Source organism: Saccoglossus kowalevskii, unplaced genomic scaffold (assembly GCF_978046115.1).
Source record: "Saccoglossus kowalevskii unplaced genomic scaffold, keSacKowa6.1 SCAFFOLD_230, whole genome shotgun sequence".
NCBI lineage: Eukaryota > Metazoa > Hemichordata > Enteropneusta > Harrimaniidae > Saccoglossus > Saccoglossus kowalevskii.
The window spans coordinates 10,908-37,039 of record NW_028188698.1 but is presented as its reverse complement, the minus strand read 5'-3'; the positions used below and the strand labels follow the sequence as shown (position 1 = coordinate 37,039).

Below are 26,132 nucleotides of genomic sequence, written 5' to 3'. Positions count from 1 at the left end.
CTGGGTTTTTAAAGAAAATGCTTTGTCACAGAATAATAGTCTGTTAAAGGTGCCAAGTATGAAATAATTTGGGGACAAAAAAACAAACCTGCATAGAAATCGGAATAATAGGTCTTTTGATTATCGGAGACGCATTTCAATGGACTTGATTACGGACAATGCATAACTTAAATTTCACCAGGAAATTCCGCAATGTGCTCTCGCAATCACAAAACCTTCTCGCTACCTTAAAATAATGCTGCGACGTAGTGTTCCCAGTAGTTGACAATGTATTTAAATGCACAGTGTAAACAGGGCATTAAAATAATATATAAAGTTGATAACAAGGAATTATTCACCTATTATTCTGAGATTTCCACATGTGTTTGACATACTGTCGGAGTCTCCAGTTCCAATCCCACAAAAATAACATCCTTCATCGTTGATATCTATATTGGGTATATTTAAATCATAGTGGTGTGTGCCAGTAGTATCCACACTCCAGTCAAAGTGTTTTGTAGAATCGTGACCAGTGCCTATATATGCACCGGAACTGAGTAAATTGAATATCTCATCAGCCTCATCAACTTTAGACCACTTTCCTATACTACCAGAAAAGTCTGTGATAACACATTGTAGAGTAGCATCTTCTCCTTGTAGAATATCAACATCCAATGGTCCAACAACATCAAAACTGTAACCTAAGCAAAATAGAAGAGGATCCTAACAATTTTACTACGCCTTGAAATGTAAATATTTGGGTCAAGCAGATTAAGTTTAACTATTGGACTTGACACGCCATTGGTTTGTAATTATACGGGCCATATCAATTACAATATGAGAGTGTGTAAGCTATTTTTACTGAGGAATTACAATGATTAGCATTAAGCTTAAATTAAAATTAAAATAAATGTGAAGTCTTTTTACTAATTGTGATATTCATGTGTGTTTATTTGTTGTCATCATGTTTTTCAATCTAGCATGTATCTTACATGTGATACAACCCGATAAATATTTTCCATACGTCACACCCGATAACTTATAAGACACTTGAGATCAGATTGATCATTGTATGCAAAGTTGTGTGTTTATATAGTTAAGGACGAAGTGTCGAGCTCGGTCCGGATCGTCCAGAAACGAACGAAACAACTCCCTCGATTGTTTGTGAATAAATATATTTGTAATATTTAATAATCTTTTACGAATCTAGACGGCACAAATTATTTTATATGGATGTTTTCCGATGACTACCTCAATACGTGGGTTTTCTGTCATGACATGACCTACACATTCCTTGAAAAAACAACATTCATTTTTGTGATCAAGGGAGGCTGCAATTCGTCCATGTACAGTTTTTGCACAAACGATATTGAATACTAAGATGCCATTATATTGAATGGAACGTTAAATGAAGAAGGTGAACCGAACGCAATTGAAATATCACGATGAATATTAGTGTTTCCGGTTTATATCCCCTTTATGAGTCTATCAGCTGTACATGCAAATCAAGGAGTAAATTAATATTCTTGCTTTCATTGTGTGTATAACACACAGTATTAGATTTTTGACACTTTGCTGATAGGCTTATTTATTATGTATGACAACTCGAGTATCTTCGGTTCGCCACTGAAAGCGAAAACGTTGATAATTTTACTTGTTCAAAAGAGACAAGCAATAAACAAATACTATTATTAATTGATTTAGCTATGTTTAGTATTAAATATAATTGTAGAATGTCAGCTATCCTAAATGTGACTTGGCTTACTTCCTTGTACAGTTGCGCGGGTAACATTTGGGTTCCCTCAATAATCGAGTTCGTTTGATATACGATTCATTATGACATGTGTATATTATACTCACAGATTGTAGCTCCAATAATCAAAGCACAATAACCATTTACCAACACTCGATTTTCAGTCAACATATTGCCAATATAGAGGTCCTTTTTGTCCGACCTTTTGAAATCACGTGATCTATTGAAAGGTCATATTGTTCAAAGCTATACAACTATTTGTAAAACGAGAAATGCTGTATTGTATAATTGTGTTTATGTACTCCATCGTTGCTCTTCAAAACAGACGTTCAGCTGTTAATAAAATGTTTTTTTTCTGATGAAAGAAAAATATTCTAATAAAAAGTGTGCAGCTCATCATAATGAAATGATACGTGATAATTCAATGACCTTCTTTTGCGGCCCATATAACGAAATAATGTAAGTAAATGTATATAATTACATACAATATATCATATACACGTTACACAATATCACACGGTAATAAAATACGGCTGGCGATCCAGATACATATGCCAGACAGTCGTTCAAATCAGAATCAAATCGAATACGAAACGAACGCTCAATGGAGTGCGTTCCTATGGCGTGTTTTATTATTGATAAGCCTATTTCGACAAACGTCACCGACAGCGACTGGTGAAAGCCTAAAGCGATAGTTTGACATGACTGCTCTTACCAACGTCTGTTAAACAGGATGTACAATAATAATAAGGTTGTTAACAAAATACGGTAATTAACGTCCAAGTACATCGTACATTGGGAAGACCCGGTCGATGCGTTGTAATTAAGTACCACCTTAGAGGGCGCCCTCACAGAAAACTGTTACCCGATGAAGCGTACACCGCTTTCATTGGCAGTGTAATGATGAACAAAATACAAAGTAACAAATTGATTTTGCACAAAACTTAAATAAGCAACTTTCTGGTCATACAGTTATGCAACAATTTAAATTAATTATGTATCCAAAAAACTTGACACTACAATACGTCTTTAAAAGTCACTTTGTAAATGTATCAGTTCGCTGGAAGCATGGGCCGAAAACGCAAGAGTGGTTTCACAGAAGTGCCCTGAGTACTCGGAAGCGTCAACATGCTACATTAAGAAACGAGGCAAATGGGGAGTGCATAATATATGCGTCAATGTCGTCCAACCAGTTCAACATGGGATAATAGACAAATAGCTATTTACGGTGTGCATGTGTGGGCTAGAGTTTACTACTGGAGGTTTGCAGTGACAAGTAAGACGATAATGCACAATGGACTGGAACGTGTTATGGGGATAAGCGTTATTTAGATGCTGTTTGAAGCCGACTTATTTGTATTACCAAATAGGGCGAACTTAGGTGTACCTAAGCCTTACATCGGCAAGGCGTATTGTGTGTGGTCGAGAATTAGAATGTTCGTCATTTGCACGTATCCATACTACTAATATTATTGAGATACTAAATTTTTTATGGCAGGTGAATGACCCGAAATCTTGGTGACAAGAAAGGGAAGATTCATATAAGCAAAATAGTACAATGTTTTGATATATTTAGTACCTTGGAAAAAAAAGTGAAGTAAAAATAAGGAAAATTGTGTTATATTGCAATGAAGATCAGTAGTGGTTTGGTGTATATTTGTGCAGAATGTTACCTAGTTGGTTGTGCGACCTATTATTGTTAATGTAACATTTCGCCTCAATGCACATCAGTGAGAACATCTTTCTCACTGATTTTGCGCGCCTCGGACTTTTACCAGACCGAGGCTCCAAAAGGAACCGCTATTTCCCGTTAATCTACGAGGAGGGATAGTATAACTATCAGTTATAAAACCACATAATATTGTAGAATAATGACTAGATAAAACATAGAAATAACATTTTATTATTCACGAAATTGATTAAAGATAATATTCTCAATGAGAATTTTTAGATAGTAAATTGTAACAAATGATTTGGTAAAATATGTAGTAATACTGCAAAATTGATACACAATACAATATAGGATTCCATTGTTTTTCTTAAGCTTAATAATAATAGCAATGATTGAAATTAATTTACGCATAGTAATCAAGTATTTATTAGTCCAATATACATTACCGTCAATGTGAATGTGTGTAGATTTTAACAAAATGAAAATATGAAAAATGTCATGCTTGCCCACGACAACAACAAAACTCGAAGCGCCAAATGTTGCAATGGGAGACAATATGTAACGAATATTGGCACAGCACAAAATGTTAAAGAATAATGACTGGATCATATACAGAAATAACATTTAATTATCCCAGTAATTGGCTAAAAAATAGTTGTGGATGATGCTCTCTAATTATACGTGTAAAGTAAATATGTAGTAATACTTCATAATTGATACAGAATAAAATACAAGATTAATAATAGAAATGATTGATTTGTACTGTTCGACATTTTGCTGAAATGAATTTACGCATAGTTATTAAGTATTTATTTGTGCAATATATATCAATGTCAACGTGTGTAGATTTTAACAAAATGAAAATATGAAAAATGTCATAGTTGCGTTCGAAAAAAAACTCGAAGCGTCGAATGTTGCAATGGAAGATAATATGTTATATTCGCACAAATAATTACAGTTAAAACTAACATTTAAAACAAACGTTTTTTTCTTCAATTATATATCAACTAATTGTGCATATGCAATTAGAGAAACATACAATCATGTCTGTCAACAGTAGTCGAATCTCAGTTGAAAAAAGTTGGTGTTTCTAAAACCTAACTGATTGAACTCGATTCATCAGTGGTGGTATTTACCCACTGTATTGCTCATAATTGTGAAGTGAAATAAAAAAAACAGTTGCTAAAGTAATCTTACATATATATCATTAGTATTTGCACGACTGATATCGTATCGTATAGACAAGTGTAACATTAAGTACACTCAAAGTAGCGTTCTACAATGATTGCATATGAACCGGATACCGCACAACAATCTCTCATGTATTTACCTTGCGTTCACATGATTGACAGTGAAAATTCAGTCACAGAAAAAAATATTAAAGAAACTACTCAAATTAATCATCCCAGGCAGTACAACATAACTTTACACATGATCTCAAGGGCATATATAAAGGCCAGATAACAATTTTGACTTTGAAAAATGTAATAACAAGCAATTTACATTAGTAAAGAAAAACTGTCGTTAATCATAACATGGTGTTTCTATAAAATGATTATGGTCTTGCACATATCACGTTAAATATTGTTTCTGCAAATGAATACATTTCTTGAAAAAAATTAGAATCCCCTGCCATGCAATGCACATGAGTTGTCATTGCTCTTTGGTTGATGTCAATCATAAACAAAAATGTGAAAAATTGTCTTTGTTTCCCACGTATAACAAATATGATGTGTTGCTAAAAATATGCTAAACACTTTACACCTATGTATATCCTACGATAACATAGCACGTTTTCCTGCTATATTATCATCACAATACTACATTATCACACATTTAGTGCAAAAATGAAATAAACATGGACAAAATAATTCCATTTTGAAAAAAATAAAGTGTTGCTATACTGTTTAAAGTTAAGATAGTGAATTCACATTTTAAAATATATTGTGCTCGGTTATACAAAAATGAAGTAATACACCAATGATAAATATTCTATTAATCGGGTTGTTATTTCTGTTGCGATATATTTTCTAATAATTGCTAATTTAGTAAACTACATTGATTTGGTGGCACTAAGTTAATCTAAATTGAAGTCTTCCTTTATGAAAAAAAAATAGTTTATATTCAGAATGTATTTATGACTGTACTATTATGACCTATCATAAGTGACACCTAATTAGTGACTTATTAGCCAAACATATGTTACACATTGCTACGTAATATTGCAATCGCTATCAATTCTTTTAACATGCTTACATTGCCTGTAATACATGTCAATTACTACTTATTATGTACTTACTATGAGTACTTATTATGTTGTCTTTTGGTGATTTAGATAATGCAGTAATTCGTGGTTGATGATTTAGTACATTCGTGAATTGGTAAATATATTTTCTGGAAGCGTTTTCCTCAAATTGTCATTTTACCTTGACCCCAACTGTACTTGGCATTTGATATGTTGATTCAAGCTCCCGGGTATCTGGAGAGAGTGACATGTAATTATTATCTTCTCCATGCGCCTGAAATAATAAAGACTGAGTAATAAGTTTAAATACATTTTTTTTCTAACACGAATATTCAAATACAATATTATTTGAATGATTGTGGATACAAATAACAAAAGAGTTTCCTTATCTTTATTCATTTATTATATTTCTAACTATAGATTCAATATCGAAATAAAATAGATCAAAATATTTGAATTTTATAAATATTATTAAGTCAACCAAAACATTAATTAACCACGTGTATTTACTTATGTAACAAACGCGCAAAGTAGTCAAAGCGAGACATTATATGCAATTAGCGTTATAATTTAATTTACAAGGATTATTACAATGTTATGTTTTGCCGAAATCGTGGTTGTGTCTTTTTTGATTTGCATTATGGCTGCTAACATTAAATATGACGTTATAAGGCTTGCATTATAGTCCTTCATTCGATACAATTAAAGAAATGTTAAACATGTTATTATTGTATTGTAGATTGACACAGATTAAGATGCTGATTCACAGATTTGTCTTAGTATTAAAATTTCGTTTAAGAAATAAAAGTTCATTTACAATTTAACAATTATTTACCTTAATTTGCATTGCCATTGGTGTTTCGTATGTGTGTTCGACATTTCCTGTCAGGGGGGAAACTGTTGTATAGATTCGAGCATCTTCAGAATGCTTGAAATGAAATTAAAGAAAATTAATTAAAAATAAATATAGATAAAACATAGATAAAAAACACAGATAAACTGATCAAAATTGATTTACCTGTTTTGTTCTGTAATTCTTTGCACGTCTGTATAAAACAAGTAAAACACCAATGACAACTCCAGAACATATCAACATGGTAACCAGTATTCCACTAATAATACCAACATTACATGTACCACAAACAGGTTCTGAATGAAATAAGCATACGACAATGTACATATGCAATTCAAAAACGTTGTCGCCAATTTTGCTTTCCGCGCGACAGTAAATGTGAGAGAAACTGGTAAGAAGACATACATAATCGATTTGGAAGTAGTATAGTGGCGTTGGTGATAGTGCAATGCGAAAAAGACAGAATTGAATATATACCTTGAGATAATGCGTAACTAGCTTCAAACCCACGCTTTTCACATTTACCATCAATTTCACAATATGTCACAATGTACGTAACGCTTGTATCATCTACTTTATACATTAATATATCTCTATCAATGCATTCCTGTACAACAACCAGTCTTCCATATGCGTCTTTCTTTTCAATCTTCACACATTGGTATTTAATATTTTCATGTCGTGACCAGGCAAGTGTATTAGTCCCTGCATTCATTGTAACAGTTGGTTTAACTATATAATTACAATTGATGTGGGGGATAAATATGTATAAGTAAATATAAGTATGTGTGACATTGAACGTAGAGTTTGCGTCTAAAACATACGGAAAATGGCGAATAAGAACGATTAGATATAAATATGCATAACTTAACTTACAATATGTATTAAACAATTGTATACTTGAAAACTCTCCCATTCCATTGTTGTTTTTTGCCTTTGCCCTGATTTCGTACGCTGTGGATGGTACTAACTGCAGTAAATATACAGTCATGTTGCGTGTTCCCATTCCATCTGACGGCCATGGCACAAACACGATATCCAGTGGTGAACGATATTCTACAAAGTACAGAACGTTTTCTGGATCTCCACCATGACTTCCGGGTAGTATTTGTAGTGTCAATGAATCATAATAACGATCTATAATGTTTATACCAACAGGTGCTGCCGGTGTGTCTAATGTATATGAAATATACGATATCAAATTAACTAAATGTAAGTAATGTATATTATATCTGGGTTGTATTTATATTTTCGGATATATATATTGTGCTCACCTGACTGTAGCAGCTCAACGTGGAGTATAACCCATCCTACATTATTAGTTGCTCTTACATTATATATACCAAAATGATTGTGATTTACTAAAGTAATCGTGACTGTACTTGTTGATGGTGTATTTTCATTTTTGTCTAGTACCAGGTCACCTTTCATCCATGCACCAAATGTTACTGGTAGAGGATATGCATCCACAGATAGGACCATGGACACTGAGTCACCAGCTTTGCAATAATGTACATTGTCACTAACAGCAGTTGGTAAATCTGCCAAATATTACAAATATTAATAGTGAACCGTGTGCAAAATGAATGGTATTGGTCTTTGTTATTCTAGTATTGTGAACATAATCATAATTATGGTTTATCTATCAATATTATCATTATTTTAGGGTTAATATGTCCATAACATTAGTAAATGTGGCACGACTACAATATATAATTTCTTAAGTTGAGTTATAAATACTCACATTGTACAATCATATTGACAAAAATTGTTTGTGGATTATTCTGGACATCATGGTTACTTGCACATTTTAATTTCTTTCCAAAGTCATTTCTATTTGGAATCATTGATAATTCACTGACTGTGTCTTTTCTACCATCGCTATCCCATAATATTCTACTGTTGACATTGCTGGTAATTATATCATCATCTATATACCATAGTATACTGGCGGCAGGATGGGCTTTAGTAGTTATACATGTGATGTGAAATGATTCTCCAGATGCCATGGTAGCATTACTGTTGTCAGGGTAACCATCAAAATATAAACTGTCTGGAGATACTGTAAGGCATATAGAGATCGTGTCACGTATGCATTCATCACATTCAATGCATTTATTTATGGAATAGTTATAGTTGCTATAAATAACAAATAAAACTACACACCGATCAACTAATATATAAACTGAACAATTTATACTCTATACGTCTTTCTTGTAAATGAGGTTTCACTGCATTTTCTATATGCCCAGTCAGGGAAAATATAGGGTATACTGTTAATATTAACTACTAATAGAATGTATTATTTCTAGAGATGTAATAAGGTTATTATTATCATTATATACCGCTATATGTAAACACATTTACACTTAAGGACGAGCCATTTTCATCCATAATTTACTTCACAGTAATAACGCAAATTTCAGTTACATACGGAAGTCGCTAATCAGAAATGTAGACACATGATAACTTTTCAATGTTTTACATTGACATCCATTATGAAAATTATGAAATTATACAGGTTTGTTGATACATCATACTTGTTAATGTAGTTCAGTGTTGTCATGTGTAGACTTTGGCATGTTACAAATGTTGTATGAAAAAATGTACAAATAGACAATATTCATTTAGAAACATTTTAAGTTCATATTTTAGCCTCAGTGCCATTTTTTAGTGGCAATTTAGTTCATTTCAATTGATAGAAGCCCATTCTGGAAGATGGGATTAGTAGCTCAAAGTTAGCCGCATTTCGCATAACATATACTAAATTTGAAAGAAAGTTCATGATCAGAATTCACAAATTGTTACTCATACATGTATAAACTAAATGTCCTCGATGTCATTTTAGATGTCACCCATAATGACATACTGGACTTCAAGGTCAATGAATAAGCCAAAAAACTGTGACGACATTGCTGATACTCGAGATTCCTGTTCCACACTTCGATTAGCTAAAAGCGTATGTATCCACAGTTAGTTCTGGGCTGTCAGCAATTATACACATAGAAACTATTATTTATCTGTTCAGTTTTATTTCTGTGATGTGCAGTGGAATGTGTAGTGCATATACTTACTAATTGTGTTTCTGCGTTGGTGGTCGTGTTTAGCACAGACCTAATGCAGGCGCAGACGATATTACAGGTGGTGACCAAACATAATTCTCGTTGCATACAATAAACTATGGTTTCAAGTATATAATGTGTGGTATTGTATGTGCAAGATAACGCGGTTTGCTTACCTGTCCTTATTTGTCTTTGTATATATTATATTGTGTCACATTGGAGCCTGTTAGTCAAATTATCAATGTATTACACATGGTGACTGAATTCTCGATTATTATTGGGGTTTAATAATTTGATGCTGACAGTATAGGCGCAGTGACTTTTGACGCGACCCCGTGACCTAGTTACATACATGTGTATGTCAGGCATAGATATAACTGCGTGCACTTTTAAATATGTATGTGTTATAGGTTTGCTTACCCCACACATCAAGTGTAAGTTCTTTAATAACAGGTTGTCCTTTAGCAATAGTTGCATCATTTGTAGCTTTACATGTCAACGTTGTATTCTGGTGGTCTAGATAAGTTGGTGTGAATGTCATGGTACTTGTTGTATCTTTCAGATCACTATCTTGTGTATTATCTGATATTATCTCATCGTCATTTGGATTATTATTATCAACAGTCCACTGTATGTCAGATGCGGGACGTGCTGCCATAGCAACACAAGTTAATGTAGTCATGTGACCAAAAGTAACTATGACAAAGCCAGATGACTCTTCTGAAATGATGACACTAATAGGAGATACTGAAATAGAAATAACAAAAAATATTTAATGTAATAATTATACGATACGACCGCAATGGTGTAATTTTTATAGTAGATGTTGTATCAAATAATCTATTATCTACACTATATTATATCATTATTTACTTACCTTGTACACCTGGTTCAATATATGTGATAACTGGTTGTATATTTGCTGAATTACTTCCTTCACATGTAATAGTCTTACTATGATATGACCACAATGGTGAAAATTCTATAGCAGATGTTGTATCAAATAATCTATTATCTACACTATATTATATCATTATTTACTTACCTTCTACATCTAGTTCAATATTTGCGATAAATGTTTGTACATTTACTGAATTACTTCCTTCACATGTAATAGTTTTACTATGATACGACCACAATGGTGTAAATTCTATAGTAGATATTATATAAAATAATCTATTATCTACACTATATTATATCTTCATTTACTTACCTTGTACATCTAGTTCAATATTTCTGATAACTGGTTGTATATTTAATTAATTACTTCCTTCACATGTAATAGTTATACTATGATATGACCACAATGGTGTAAATTCTATAGTAGTTGTTATATCAAGTAATCTATTATCTACACTATATTATATCATTATGTACTTACCTTGTACATCTAGTTTAATATTTGTGGTAACTGGTTGTATAATTGCTGAATTACTTCCTTCACATGTAATAGTTTTACTATGATATGACCACAATGGTGTGAATTCTATAGTAGATGTTGTATTAAATAATCTATTATCTACACTATATTATATCATTATTTACTTACCTTGTATATCTAGTTTAATATTTGTGTTAACTGGTTGTATATTTGCTAAATTACTTCCTTCACATGTAATAGTTTTACTATGATATGACCAACAATGGTGTGAATTCTATGGTAGATGTTGTATTAAATAAGCTATTATCTACACAATATTATATCATTATTTACTTACATTGTACATCTAGTTTAATATTTGTGGTAACTGGTTGTATATTTGCTGAATTACTTCCTTCACATGTAATAGTTTTACTATGATATGACGACAATGGTGTAAATTCTATAGTAGTTGTTATATCAAATAATCTATTATCTACACTATATTATATCATTATTAACTTACCTTGTACATCTATTTTAATAGTTGTTATAACTGGTTGTATATTTGCTGAATTACTTCCTTCACATGTAATAGTTTTACTATGATATGACCACAATGGTGTGAATTCTATAGAAGATGTTGTATTAAATAATCTATTATCTACACTATATTATATCATTATTTACTTACCTTGTATATCTAGTTTAATATTTGTTATAACTGGTTGTATATTTGCTGAATTACTTCCTTCACATGTAATAGTTTTACTATGATATGACCACAATGGTGTAAATTCTATAGTAGATGTTGTATCAAATAATCTATTATCTAAACTATATTATATCATTATTTACTTACCTTGTATATCTAGTTCAATATTTGTGATAACTGGTTGTATATTTGCTGAATTACTTCCTTCACATGTAATAGTTTTACTATGATATGACCACAATGGTGTAAATTCTATAGTAGATGTATCAAATAATATATTATCTACACTACATTATATCGTTATTTACTTACCATGTACATCTAGTTTAATATTTGTGGTAACTGGTTGTACATTTACTGAATTACTTCCTTCACATGTAATAGTTTTAGTATGATATGACCACAATGGTGTAAATTCTATATTAGATGTATCAAATAATCTATTATCTACACTATATTATATCGTTATTTACTTACCATGCACATATAGTTCAATATTTGTGATAACTGGTAGTACATTTACTGAATTACTTCCTTCACATGTAATAGTTTTACTATGATATGACCACAATGGTGTAAATTTTATAGTAGATGTTGTATAAAATGATCTATTATCTACACTATATTATATCGTTATTTACTTACCATGCACATCTAGTTCAATATTTGTGGTAACTGGTTATATATTTGCTGAATTACTTCCTTCACATGTAATAGTTATACTATGATATGACCACAATGGTATAAATTCTATAGTAGATGTTGCATCAAATAATCTATTTTCTACACTATATTATACCATTATTTACTTACCTTGTACATCTAGTTCTATATTTGTGATAACTGGTTGTATATTTGCTGAATTACTTCCTTCACATGTAATAGTTTTACTATGATATGACCACAATGGTGTAAATTCTATAGTAGATGTTGTATCAAATAATCTATTATCTACACTATAATATATCATTATTAACTTACCTTGTACATCTAGTTCAATATTTGTGATAACTGATTGTATATTTGCTGAATTACTTCCTTCACATGTAATAGTTTTACTATGATATGACCACAATTGTGTGAATTCAATAGTAGATGTTGTATCAAATAATCTATTATCTACACTATATTATATCATTATTTACTTACCTTCTACATCTAGTTCAATATTTGTGATAAATGTTTGTACATTTACTGAATTACTTCCTTCACATGTAATAGTTTTACTATGATACGACCACAATGGTGTAAATTCTATAGTAGATGTTGTATAAAATAATCTATTATCTACACTATATTATATCATTATTTACTTACCTTGTACATCTAGTTTAATATTTGTGGTAACTGGTTGTATAATTGCTGAATTACTTCCTTCACATGTAATAGTTTTACTATGATATGACCACAATTGTGTAAATTCTATAGTAGTAGTAGTTATATCAAATAATCTATTATCTACACTATATTATATCATTATTTACTTACCTTGTATATCTAGTTCAATATTTGTGATAACTAGTTGTATATTTGCTGAATTACTTCCTTCACATGTAATAGTTTTACTATGATATGACCACAATGGTGTGAATTCTATAGTAGATGTTGTATTAAATAATCTATTATCTACACTATATTATATGATTATTTACTTACCTTGTATATCTAGTTTAATATTTGTGATAACTGGTTGTATATTTGCTAAATTACTTCCTTCACATGTAATAGTTTTACTATGATATGACCAACAATGGTGTGAATTCTATGGTAGATGTTGTATTAAATAAGCTATTATCTACACAATATTATATCATTATTTACTTACACTGTACATCTAGTTTAATATTTGTGGTAACTGGTTGTATATTTGCTGAATTACTTCCTTCACATGCAATAGTTTTACTATGATGTGACCACAATGGTGTGAATTCTATAGTAGATTTTGTATTAAATAATCTATTATCTACACTATATTATATCATTATTTACTTACCTTGTATATCTAGTTTAATATTTGTTATAACTGGTTGTATATTTGCTGAATTACTTCCTTCACATGTAATAGTTTTACTATGATATGACCACAATGGTGTAAATTCTATAGTAGATGTTGTATCAAATAATATATTATCTAAACTATATTATATCATTATTTACTTACCTTGTATATCTAGTTCAATATTTGTGATAACTGGTTGTATATTTGCTGAATTACTTCCTTCACATGTAATAGTTTTACTATGATATGACCACAATGGTGTAAATTCTATAGTAGATGTATCAAATAATATATTATCTACACTACATTATATCGTTATTTACTTACCATGTACATCTAGTTTAATATTTGTGGTAACTGTTTGTACATTTACTGAATTACTTCCTTCACATGTAATAGTTTTACTATGATATGACCACAATGGTGTAAATTCTATATTAGATGTATCAAATAATCTATTATCTACACTATATTATATCGTTATTTACTTACCTTGTACATCTAGTTTAATATTTGTGATAACTGGATGCATATTTGATGAATTACTTCCTTCACGTGTAATAGTTTTACTATTATATGACCACAATGGTGTAAATTCTATAGTAGATGTTGTATCAAATAATCTATTATCTACACTATATTATATCATTGTTTACTTACCTTGTACATCTAGTTCAATATTTGTGACAACTAGTTGTACATTTACTGAATTACTTCCTTCACATGTAATAGTTTTACTATGATATGACCACAATGGTGTAAATTCTATAGTAGATGTTGTATAAAATAATCTATTATCTACACTATATTATATCGTTATTTACTTACCATGCACATCTAGTTCAATATTTGTGATAACTGGTAGTACATTTACTGAATTACTTCCTTCACATGTAATAGTTTTACTATGATATGACCACAATGGTGTAAATTCTATATTAGATGTATCAAATAATCTATTATCTACACTATATTATATCGTTATTTACTTACCTTGTACATCTAGTTTAATATTTGTGATAACTGGATGCATATTTGCTGAATTACTTCCTTCACGTGTAATAGTTTTACTATTATATGACCACAATGGTGTAAATTCTATAGTAGATGTTGTATCAAATAATCTATTATCTACACTATATTATATCATTGTTTACTTACCTTGTACATCTAGTTCAATATTTGTGACAACTAGTTGTACATTTACTGAATTACTTCCTTCACATGTAATAGTTTTACTATGATATGACCACAATGGTGTAAATTCTATAGTAGATGTTGTATAAAATAATCTATTATCTACACTATATTATATCGTTATTTACTTACCATGCACATATAGTTCAATATTTGTGATAACTGGTAGTACATTTACTGAATTACTTCCTTCACATGTAATAGTTTTACTATGATATGACCACAATGGTGTAAATTTTATAGTAGATGTTGTATAAAATGATCTATTATCTACACTATATTATATCGTTATTTACTTACCATGCACATCTAGTTCAATATTTGTGGTAACTGGTTATATATTTGCTGAATTACTTCCTTCACATGTAATAGTTATACTATGATATGACCACAATGGTATAAATTCTATAGTAGATGTTGTATCAAATAATCTATTTTCTACACTATATTATACCATTATTTACTTACCTTGTACATCTAGTTCTATATTTGTGATAACTGGTTGTATATTTGCTGAATTACTTCCTTCACATGTAATAGTTTTACTATGATATGACCACAATGGTGTAAATTCTATAGTAGATGTTGTATCAAATAATCTATTATCTACACTATAATATATCATTATTAACTTACCTTGTACATCTAGTTCAATATTTGTGATAACTGATTGTATATTTGCTGAATTACTTCCTTCACATGTAATAGTTTTACTATGATATGACCACAATTGTGTGAATTCAATAGTAGATGTTGTATCAAATAATCTATTATCTACACTATATTATATCATTATTTACTTACCTTCTACATCTAGTTCAATATTTGTGATAAATGTTTGTACATTTACTGAATTACTTCCTTCACATGTAATAGTTTTACTATGATACGACCACAATGGTGTAAATTCTATAGTAGATGTTGTATAAAATAATCTATTATCTACACTATATTATATCATTATTTACTTACCTTGTACATCTAGTTTAATATTTGTGGTAACTGGTTGTATAATTGCTGAATTACTTCCTTCACATGTAATAGTTTTACTATGATATGACCACAATTGTGTAAATTCTATAGTAGTAGTAGTTATATCAAATAATCTATTATCTACACTATATTATATCATTATTTACTTACCTTGTATATCTAGTTCAATATTTGTGATAACTAGTTGTATATTTGCTGAATTACTTCCTTCACATGTAATAGTTTTACTATGATATGACCACAATGGTGTGAATTCTATAGTAGATGTTGTATTAAATAATCTATTATCTACACTATATTATATGATTATTTACTTACCTTGTATATCTAGTTTAATATTTGTGATAACTGGTTGTATATTTGCTGAATTACTTCCTTCACATGCAATAGTTTTACTATGATGTGACCACAATGGTGTGAATTCTATAGTAGATTTTGTATTAAATAATCTATTATCTACACTATATTATATCATTATTTACTTACCTTGTATATCTAGTTTAATATTTGTTATAACTGGTTGTATATTTGCTGAATTACTTCCTTCACATGTAATAGTTTTACTATGATATGACCACAATGGTGTAAATTCTATAGTAGATGTTGTATCAAATAATATATTATCTAAACTATATTATATCATTATTTACTTACCTTGTATATCTAGTTCAATATTTGTGATAACTGGTTGTATATTTGCTGAATTACTTCCTTCACATGTAATAGTTTTACTATGATATGACCACAATGGTGTAAATTCTATAGTAGATGTATCAAATAATATATTATCTACACTACATTATATCGTTATTTACTTACCATGTACATCTAGTTTAATATTTGTGGTAACTGTTTGTACATTTACTGAATTACTTCCTTCACATGTAATAGTTTTACTATGATATGACCACAATGGTGTAAATTCTATATTAGATGTATCAAATAATCTATTATCTACACTATATTATATCGTTATTTACTTACCTTGTACATCTAGTTTAATATTTGTGATAACTGGATGCATATTTGATGAATTACTTCCTTCACGTGTAATAGTTTTACTATTATATGACCACAATGGTGTAAATTCTATAGTAGATGTTGTATCAAATAATCTATTATCTACACTATATTATATCATTGTTTACTTACCTTGTACATCTAGTTCAATATTTGTGACAACTAGTTGTACATTTACTGAATTACTTCCTTCACATGTAATAGTTTTACTATGATATGACCACAATGGTGTAAATTCTATAGTAGATGTTGTATAAAATAATCTATTATCTACACTATATTATATCGTTATTTACTTACCATGCACATCTAGTTCAATATTTGTGATAACTGGTAGTACATTTACTGAATTACTTCCTTCACATGTAATAGTTTTACTATGATATGACCACAATGGTGTAAATTCTATAGTAGATGTTGTATAAAATGATCTATTATCTACACTATATTATATCGTTATTTACTTACCATGCACATCTAGTTCAATATTTGTGGTAACTGGTTATATATTTGCTGAATTACTTCCTTCACATGTAATAGTTATACTATGATATGACCACAATGGTATAAATTCTATAGTAGATGTTGTATCAAATAATCTATTTTCTACACTATATTATATCATTATTTACTTACCTTCTACATCTAGTTCAATATTTGCGATAAATGTTTGTACATTTACTGAATTACTTCCTTCACATGTAATAGTTTTACTATGATACGACCACAATGGTGTAAATTCTATAGTAGATGTTGTATAAAATAATCTATTATCTACACTATATTATATCATTATTTACTTACCCTGTAATCTAGTTTAATATTTGTGATAACTGGTTGTATATTTGCTGAATTACTTCCTTCACATGTAATAGTTTTACTATGATATGAGCACAATGGTGTAAATTCTATAGTAGATGTTATATCAAATAATCTATTAACTACACTATATTATATCATTATTTACTTACCTTGCACATCTAGTTCAATATTTGTGATAACTGGTTGTATATTTGCTGAATTACTTCCTTCACATGTAATAGTTTTACTATGATATGTCCACAATGGTGTGAATTCAATAGTAGATGTTGTATCAAATAATCTATTATCTACACTATATTATATCATTATTTACTTACCATGTACATCTAGTTTAATATTTGTGATAACTGGTTGCATATTTGCTGAATTACTTCCTTCACATGTAATAGTTTTACTATGATATGACCACAATGGTGTAAATTCTATATTAGATGTATCAAATAATCTATTATCTACACTATATTATATCATTGTTTACTTACCTTGTACATCTAGTTTAATATTTGTGATAACTGGTTGCATATTTGCTGAATTACTTCCTTCACATGTAATAGTTTTACAATGATATGACCACAATGATGTAAATTCTATATTAGATGTATCAAATAATCTATTATCTACACTATATTATATCGTTATTTACTTACCATGTACATATAGTTTAATATTTGTGATAACTGGTTGTACGTTTACTGAATTACTTCTTTCACATGTAATAGTTTTACTATGATATGACCACAATGGTGTAAATTCTATATTAGATGTATCAAATAATATATTATCTACACTACATTATATCGTTATTTACTTACCATGTACATCTAGTTTAATATTTGTGGTAACTGGTTGTACATTTACTGAATTACTTCCTTCACATGTAATAGTTTTACTATGATATGACCACAATTGTGTAAATTCTATATTAGATGTATCAAATAATCTATTATCTACACTATATTATATCGTTATTTACTTACCTTGTACATCTAGTTTAATATTTGTGATAACTGGATGCATATTTGCTGAATTACTTCCTTCACGTGTAATAGTTTTACTATTATATGACCACAATGGTGTAAATTCTATAGTAGATGTTGTATCAAATAATCTATTATCTACACTATATTATATCATTGTTTACTTACCTTGTACATCTAGTTCAATATTTGTGACAACTAGTTGTACATTTACTGAATTACTTCCTTCACATGTAATAGTTTTACTATGATATGACCACAATTGTGTAAATTCTATAGTAGATGTTGTATCAAATAATCTATTATCTACACTATATTATATCATTGTTTATTTACCTTGTACATCTAGTTTAATATTTGTGATGACTGGTTGTATATTTGCTGAATTACTTCCTTCACATGTAATAGTTTTACTATGATATGACCACAATTGTGTAAATTCTATAGTAGATGTTGTATCAAATAATCTATTATCTACACTATATTATATCGTTGTTTACTTACCTTGTATATCTAGTTTAATATTTGTGATGACTGGTTGTATATTTGCTGAATTACTTCACATGTAATAGTTTTACTATGATATGACCACAATGGTGTAAATTCTACATTAGTTGTATCAAATAATCTATTATCTACACTATATTATATCATTGTTTACTTACCTTGTACATCTAGTTTAATAGTTGTGATAACTGGATGCATATTTGCTGAATTACTTCCTTCACATGTAATAGTTTTACTATGATATGACCACAATGGTATAAATTCTATTGTAGATATTGTATCAAATAATTTATTATCTACACTATATTATATCATTGTTTACTTACCTTGTACATCTAGTTTAATATTTGTGATAACTGGATGCATATTTACTGAATTACTTCCTTCACATGTAATTGTTTTACTATGATATGACCACAATGGTGTAAATTCTATAGTAGATGTTGTATCAAATAATCTACTGTCTCCACTATTTGGACTGTCAGACTTTGATGACTGTACAACTGGTATACTATCCGTATCCCAGTCTGTATTAGGAGCTGCAGGTTTGGATCCAATGGTTTCACACGTCAGTGTATGTGATAGACCATCTGTAACTATGACGTCATCACCTGATGTATATCCTCCAGTATTAGCATCATCTGATATTCTAATTGTATTGACAGCAACTGTAGAAAAAATAATATAATTGAAAGATATGTAGTAAACAAATTTTCAAACAAATGAGAGTAATGCAAATTGCAAGAATATTTTCATTAAATTTGTTAGAAAACAATTCATGATTTTTTGTGTTCATAATTTATTTTAAATTAGCAGTTAACCGTCACCATGTGAACTATATTAAGCATCCAGCCCGTTATTGAATTACATTCTAAGAGATGTTTATACACTACCGTATGGTTGCCGCACTGCACCACGCATGTGCGACATTTGTGTTAATAAAAATTTATTTTCCCACAATCCGATGTGTTCTAATGAAAATCACACAAGTTTGCACTTGCACTGTATACCCCGGTAACTACTGGTGGTGACGCTTTCAAAACATTACAATCACCAAAAAAATTAGCTAGTAGCAACTTGGTAATGTCTCAGTTTGTACTTGTTGGTCTGCACAACAGTCAAATTCACGATCTTTGTTCATATGAGTCCCATATCTCATGCATGTGTGGCTAACAATATATGTTGCTGGAATACAACGGATGACAAAAAAAAAATTATGGAATTAGGTGTCAAGAAATGTCATTGTGATGGTTTCTCTAAAACAAGCCATGTTGATGAGTTAAACCCCCTGCCTATATCAATTTCTACATGTTAAACCAATATGTGTTATTGTATTACTGCTGCTACAAGAAAACTGAGATATTAACTATTTGTTATGGTAATTAGTGTTCCCACAATGCTCTTGCCATACTACAACCATGGTGCATTATTTTGTTGTTGCCATGGTAAGTATAATTGTTATCATCTTGTTGAAATTTCATGGAGGTAAACCCAAGTATCAAAGTAATTGAGCTGGTACTTTACAAGAAGAAGTCAAAAATAGTTTGTTCGTTTTTTACCAAAAATGACATTATTCGTTCATAATAGAAAATTGAAGATGTCTTCACAAAATGAACAAATCTGACAGAGGTTCACCCATGGTACCTACATACAAAGTATCAATGCAATTAAGCTAGTATTTTTCAAGAAGTTGGAATAGTATTTTTACCAAAAATGACAAAAATATTTGCTAAAAATAGAGATTTGAAGATATAGTCACAAATTTAACAAATCTGACAGAGGTCCATTCAAGATATCTACATACAAAGTATCAAAGCAATTGTGCTGGTAGTTTTCAAAATTTAATTGTTGATGGATGGAAACAACAATTATCACTGGAGACAAAATGACATTCTGGTGAAATATGGTCAAGAACAAGAACAAACAGTGGTAACAGTGGCACTTATTTAATTTTATTTCTAGTATGATGCCTGTTCATTTTGATACGGCCTATTGCATACTTAGATATCCCATCCCCATATTCAATGTGCTATTTTCTGATTTGATTGGTCGATGAATGTAAATCAGAATTGTGACATTATCAACAAAGATGTCAAAACATTGCTCATTTGATGACTTGGCAATAGTTATTTTAAATAATTTTTTTGAACATGGTAAATTTTAATGTTTTTGTTGTGTACCAGTTATTTCAGAAAATCATCAAGATGTGTTTGATAAAGATCTTGCCTTTGACTGTTTTCCCACAGACCCTAATCATTTTTACACCTTATTCTGCATTGTTTTCCCCAAAAATAATGTAATAGTCCCCTCTAGCCAGCATGGTGATTGAAAAATGTAATTTGGATAACTTTATGAAAGTGGTTACTATGTTGAACAAAAAATAAATTTCAGTTTTCTGAGGTGATTCCACCTATCTCTTACTTTCCCCAAATTTACATGTGGCTCTAGGCTTACAAGGGAGGGAATACGGTAAATATAAACAAGTGGTCATATAACACTTAGACTTTGACAATTTAAAACTTCATTCTGATTAATTTATCAAAGTTTGAAGATGATTTGATAATAATTGCTTGAAACTAGAGACATGCAGTCATTTCCCCCTTAATTAACATTTCTGGGAAAGCCAAAAACAAAGAAGAACATTGGTAACGCACCCATAATACACACAGTCTTCATAAATTGTGCAACCTCTGGATATCAACAATTTGTCACTGTATTGAGTGACTCTCTCCTGATTAAGACCTACATTTGTCTGTCAATATGATTGAGTTCTCCCAAGTTTGAGAAAAGTGCCCTGCTGACTTGAAGGTTGTCATTAAGTCATGGCTGTTCTTAGCACATGATAATATTAGGCTAAGAAAAAAGTTTGTTTCTGGTTCTGAGATGTTGTTAAAAATGGTGCAGTAAGGTGCTTTTTTTATTTTTTCAATATTTGGGCAGAAACCACAAACAATTCCTTTAAACTAGCCCACCTGTTGACAAGAAAAATATGTTTTGGCCCTAGTTTAAACTTGTTTTAATCAGCTACCAATACAGAATCCAATTACAATATGGTTGAGGTATGGTTTACAAATACTGGACATTATGTAACATTTTCATCATGTTATTAGGATGGAGCATATCAATAATCTACTCACCATTCACGTCAAGTTTAACCCTCGTCATTACAGCATTTCCAATAGCATTATTATCTGCTTTACATTTGATGTATTGTAGATGGTTACTCCACTGTGGTGTAAATGTGAATGTACTGGATACATCAAATAATTCACTGTCTTCTAAATTAGGACTAGGTGACGTCATCATAGTTGACTGTAGTGTACTGCCAATATACCACTCTATAGTAGGTGCAGGTTTTGCAGTAGCTGTACAAGTCAGGGGAGAAGATCGTCCAGCATTTACAGTAAAATCGTCATTATGGTTAAACCCATCTATTACTGGCGATGATGGTGGAACTGATTAAAAAAAATATTTAAACATTTTTAATGTATAAAACAAATTTTATATATAGGGACTGCATTTCAAAAATATATTTTATATATAGGCTATATAACAAATTAAATTTGTAGAATCAGAGAAAACATTGTGAAGCTTCCCACAAGTTAATTACAGCTCATACAATTTCAATTTTTTTTCAACTGAATTTTTAGATCTGTTTTAGAAAAAATAAGTCTTTGGCATCAAATTCAAGATTATCATGCAATAAAATTATTGGCATAACCAAATCCAACCTGTACAATCCACACAAACTAAGTGTTATCAGCAACATGGAAACTTTAACAATATTATACCCCCACATATGGGGAGTATGTACGAACAAAAACTGGGACAAGACAAAAACTGAAAAAGTCCACCTCAGATTCTGTAGGCAAATTCTAAATGTGAATAACAGATCAAGCAACATTGCAGTAAGAATGGATACTGGTAGAATACCATTGTTACACTTCCTATACTATAATGCAATAACTATGTACAAACATTTAATTACATTGAAGAAAGACAACATAGCTTACAATGCTATGAAGGAAATGGAAACAAACAAAGAAAATGATTACTGGCTAACAAGACTCAACAAAAAAGTGAATGAATATCAAATCCATATGGATATTACATAACAAAACTTCAACAAAATGTCAGCAAAGTACTGCACTAACAAATGTAACATAGACATGCAAAGAACAGAATCTAAACTGTGGACTTACAATTTATTCAAAAAAGACATTAAACAGGAATATTATTTACAACAGTTAAGTGATAGACAAGTGGTTCAAACAATGAGCAAATTTAGAATTAGCTGCCATCAACTGTACATAGAAGTGGGTACACAAAAGTGGACACACAAAACCAAAAACAATTCAGGACAGGAAATCTGAAAAATGTATCGTGATTGAGGATGAAAACCATTTCATCACTGAGTGTGATCTCTATACAGAAAATAGACAAGATTTATATAGTCTATTCTCCAATCCAAATTTCAAAAATTACAACAACAAAGATAAATTTATACACATTTTAAACACAACTAACAAACAATGTCTACTCGGGTTATTAAATTACACACAGAAAGCCTACAAAATAAGAAAAGAAAAAGTGAAAATTAATTAATGTATTGTTGTGCTATATTTTCAGTGTGATTTAGTTGTTGTTTATTTGAAATATATTATTGTATTGTATGCGTAGTTTAATTGTAGTCTATTTTTAAAAAGCTTTAATACAGCAATTACCAAAACTGAAATGTCAGATTTCATTAAGGATGTAATAAAGCATTATTCTATTCTATTCTATATACTGTAGTTAGACTTGCATACAGTATGTTGTTTATTTTTTGTTTTTTCAATAAAATAAATTATGCAAATGTATATATGGCAAAAGCCGAGTTACGACAAAAGTCGGGTTACTGCAAAATAAATGTCACATCTGTACTGTAGTGTGTGTATGTGTGGTAAATACATGGCAAAGCATTATTAAAATTATGTAAAAATTGTAACATCAGAATTCTAAATGGAAGAATGCCCGGAGATTCCAGTGGCAATTTTACATGTTACCATTACAATGGAATAAGCACTGTTGATTATGCCATAACCTCTCTAAGCCTATTTGACAGCATTGAATATTTTAAAGTTCATGATTTTACATGTACATCAGACCACTGCCAGATATCATGCTTACTACGATTAGATCAGAATGTTGCACTTGATATACCGATAAATAACGCAGGTACTTTAAATAATTTACCAAAGAGTTGGGTTTGGAATAAATTGTCAGTCTTCGATTACCAGGATAACCTAGCATCTGAGAGGGTTCAAGCTATTGTAAAGTCATTTATTGATAAAATTTATAGCATAGATAAGAAAGGAATTAATACTGCTGTAGAAGATTTTAATTTAATTATTAATAATGCAGCCAGTCAGATTTTTAAACATAAACGAAAAAGTAATAGTGGAAATGTTAAACGTAAATCAAAGAAAATGTGGTTTGACAAAGAATGTAATATTCTTAAAACAGATCTGCGTAATACTGCACGTATAATCAGCAAACATCCTTTTGATGCGAACTTACGAAATGTGTTCTTTGCCAAGAAAAAGAAATACAAAAAGTTAATTAGATCAAAACAAAAAGAAGAACAAAATAAAATTGTTAATAAATTAACTGACATAAAAAAAAAATAATCCCCAACAATTTTGGAAAATAATCAATGAACTAAAAGGCTCAAGAAATGATCAATCTAATTCAATTTCACCAGGAAAATGGAAAGAATTATATGAACAATTAAATAATAATGCTACTGATAATAATAATACTGTTTTTCAAAAACAGATTATCTCTAACATCTCAGCTATGGAAGTAAAAGAACATTTTAACAATTATAATTTAAATAATGAGATATCTGAAAAAGAAATTAGGCTAGCCATTAAAAAACTAAAGAGAAAAAAATCATCAGGATATGACGTTTATTGCCCAGAATTGCTTAAATACAGTTCAGATTTCCTAATTCAGCCACTACATAAATTATTTAATATAATCCTGGACTCAGGTATTTATCCAGATCTCATGCATTCGTTTCAAAAATAAAATTACACCCATATTTGAAACGACCAAGGGTGTTAGGCAGGGTTGTGTCATTAGCCCAATGCTTTTTAATGTGTTTGTTAATGACTTAAATAATTCACTAGAAGGTGAATCATTAGATCCAGTGTAATACATTGAATAACTGTAAAATTAGTTCCCTACTCTATGCAGATGATCTAGTGTTAATATCTGAAGCAAAAAACGGTCTACAAAATGCACTAAATAGTTTAGAGGTTTATTGTCATAAATGGAAACTACAGGCAAAACAAAGTTGTTATTTTCAAATGAGGAACACTGAAAAAGACAGAAAAATTCTATTATAATGAACAAAATATTACATGTGTAAATATGTACAACTAACTGGGTATAAACATAAAGTCAAATGGCTGCTACACTGAAGCCAAACAAAATTTAGCGGATAAAGCAGCCCGAGCAATGTATGCATTGAAACAGTTCCTATCACCAGAAACAAATTGTAGAACCCATCGTTTTAAAAGGTGTATTCAACCAATATTATTGTATGGGTCTGAAATCTGGGGACATAAAATTCAAGATTACAACAAATGGGACGAAACAATAACAGAAAGAACACAATTGGAATTTTTACAAACAACTACTAGGATTGAACAAATGTGTGGCAAACATTGCATGCAGAGCCGAAGTAGGAGAATTCCCACTCTTAGTAGATATTCAGATCAATTTAATAAAATACTGGACTCGTATCAATAAATTACCAGGCAATAGTATCACAAAACAAACATACCTTGAACAAAAGAAATCCAATTTACAATGGTACTCTTCAATACAAAAAATAATGAACAACATGAATTTTTCACGAGAACAACAGAATGATTATAATTTTGAAAAATACTTGGATGTGTTGAATTTGAAACAAAGAATTTCAATGAC

At 30.0% G+C, this 26,132-nt stretch overlaps 2 protein-coding genes across 3 annotated transcripts; both read right to left on the bottom strand.

Annotated features, from left to right (window-relative positions):
- Positions 1-307: 307 nt before the first annotated feature.
- On the bottom strand, positions 308-1,906 carry LOC146725378 (uncharacterized). Its single transcript, XM_085496373.1, has 2 exons — positions 1,840-1,906; positions 308-680 (listed from the first exon to the last, which is right to left on the bottom strand). Exons 1-2 carry the CDS (start codon positions 1,901-1,903, stop codon positions 331-333), a joined length of 414 nt encoding a protein of 137 aa, XP_085352499.1. The 5' UTR covers positions 1,904-1,906; the 3' UTR covers positions 308-330.
- A 1,709-nt stretch (positions 1,907-3,615) lies between these two features.
- LOC146725377 (neural cell adhesion molecule 2-like) lies at positions 3,616-10,270 on the bottom strand. Of its 2 annotated transcripts, none has more exons than XM_085496374.1 (8): positions 9,985-10,270; positions 8,247-8,564; positions 7,777-8,043; positions 7,379-7,675; positions 6,980-7,234; positions 6,668-6,798; positions 6,485-6,577; positions 3,616-5,923 (listed from the first exon to the last, which is right to left on the bottom strand). In XM_085496374.1, the coding sequence occupies exons 1-8, from the start codon at positions 10,244-10,246 to the stop codon at positions 5,822-5,824; spliced, it is 1,725 nt and encodes a 574-aa protein (XP_085352500.1). In that variant the 5' UTR covers positions 10,247-10,270; the 3' UTR covers positions 3,616-5,821. The 2 variants fall into 2 exon arrangements, with proteins under 2 accessions (XP_085352500.1, XP_085352501.1); XM_085496375.1 differs by having other exon boundaries at positions 3,616-5,883.
- Positions 10,271-26,132: the final 15,862 nt, after the last annotated feature.

Bases quoted from the DNA above. Each gene is read 5' to 3' on its own strand.
- LOC146725378 (XM_085496373.1), bottom strand. From the start codon at position 1,903: ATGTTGACTGAAAATCGAGTGTTGGTAAATGGTTATTGTGCTTTGATT. The intron at 681-1,839 runs GTGAGTATAATA...TATTTTGCTTAG, and splicing joins GATTATTGGAGCTACAATCT to GTTACAGTTTTGATGTTGTT.
- LOC146725377 (XM_085496374.1), bottom strand. From the start codon at position 10,246: ATGACTACATTAACTTGTGTTGCTATGGCAGCACGTCCCGCATCTGAC. The intron at 8,044-8,246 runs GTGAGTATTTAT...AATATTTGGCAG, and splicing joins TGTCAATATGATTGTACAAT to ATTTACCAACTGCTGTTAGT. The intron at 6,799-6,979 runs GTATATATTCAA...TATTTCATTCAG, and splicing joins TAGTTACGCATTATCTCAAG to AACCTGTTTGTGGTACATGT.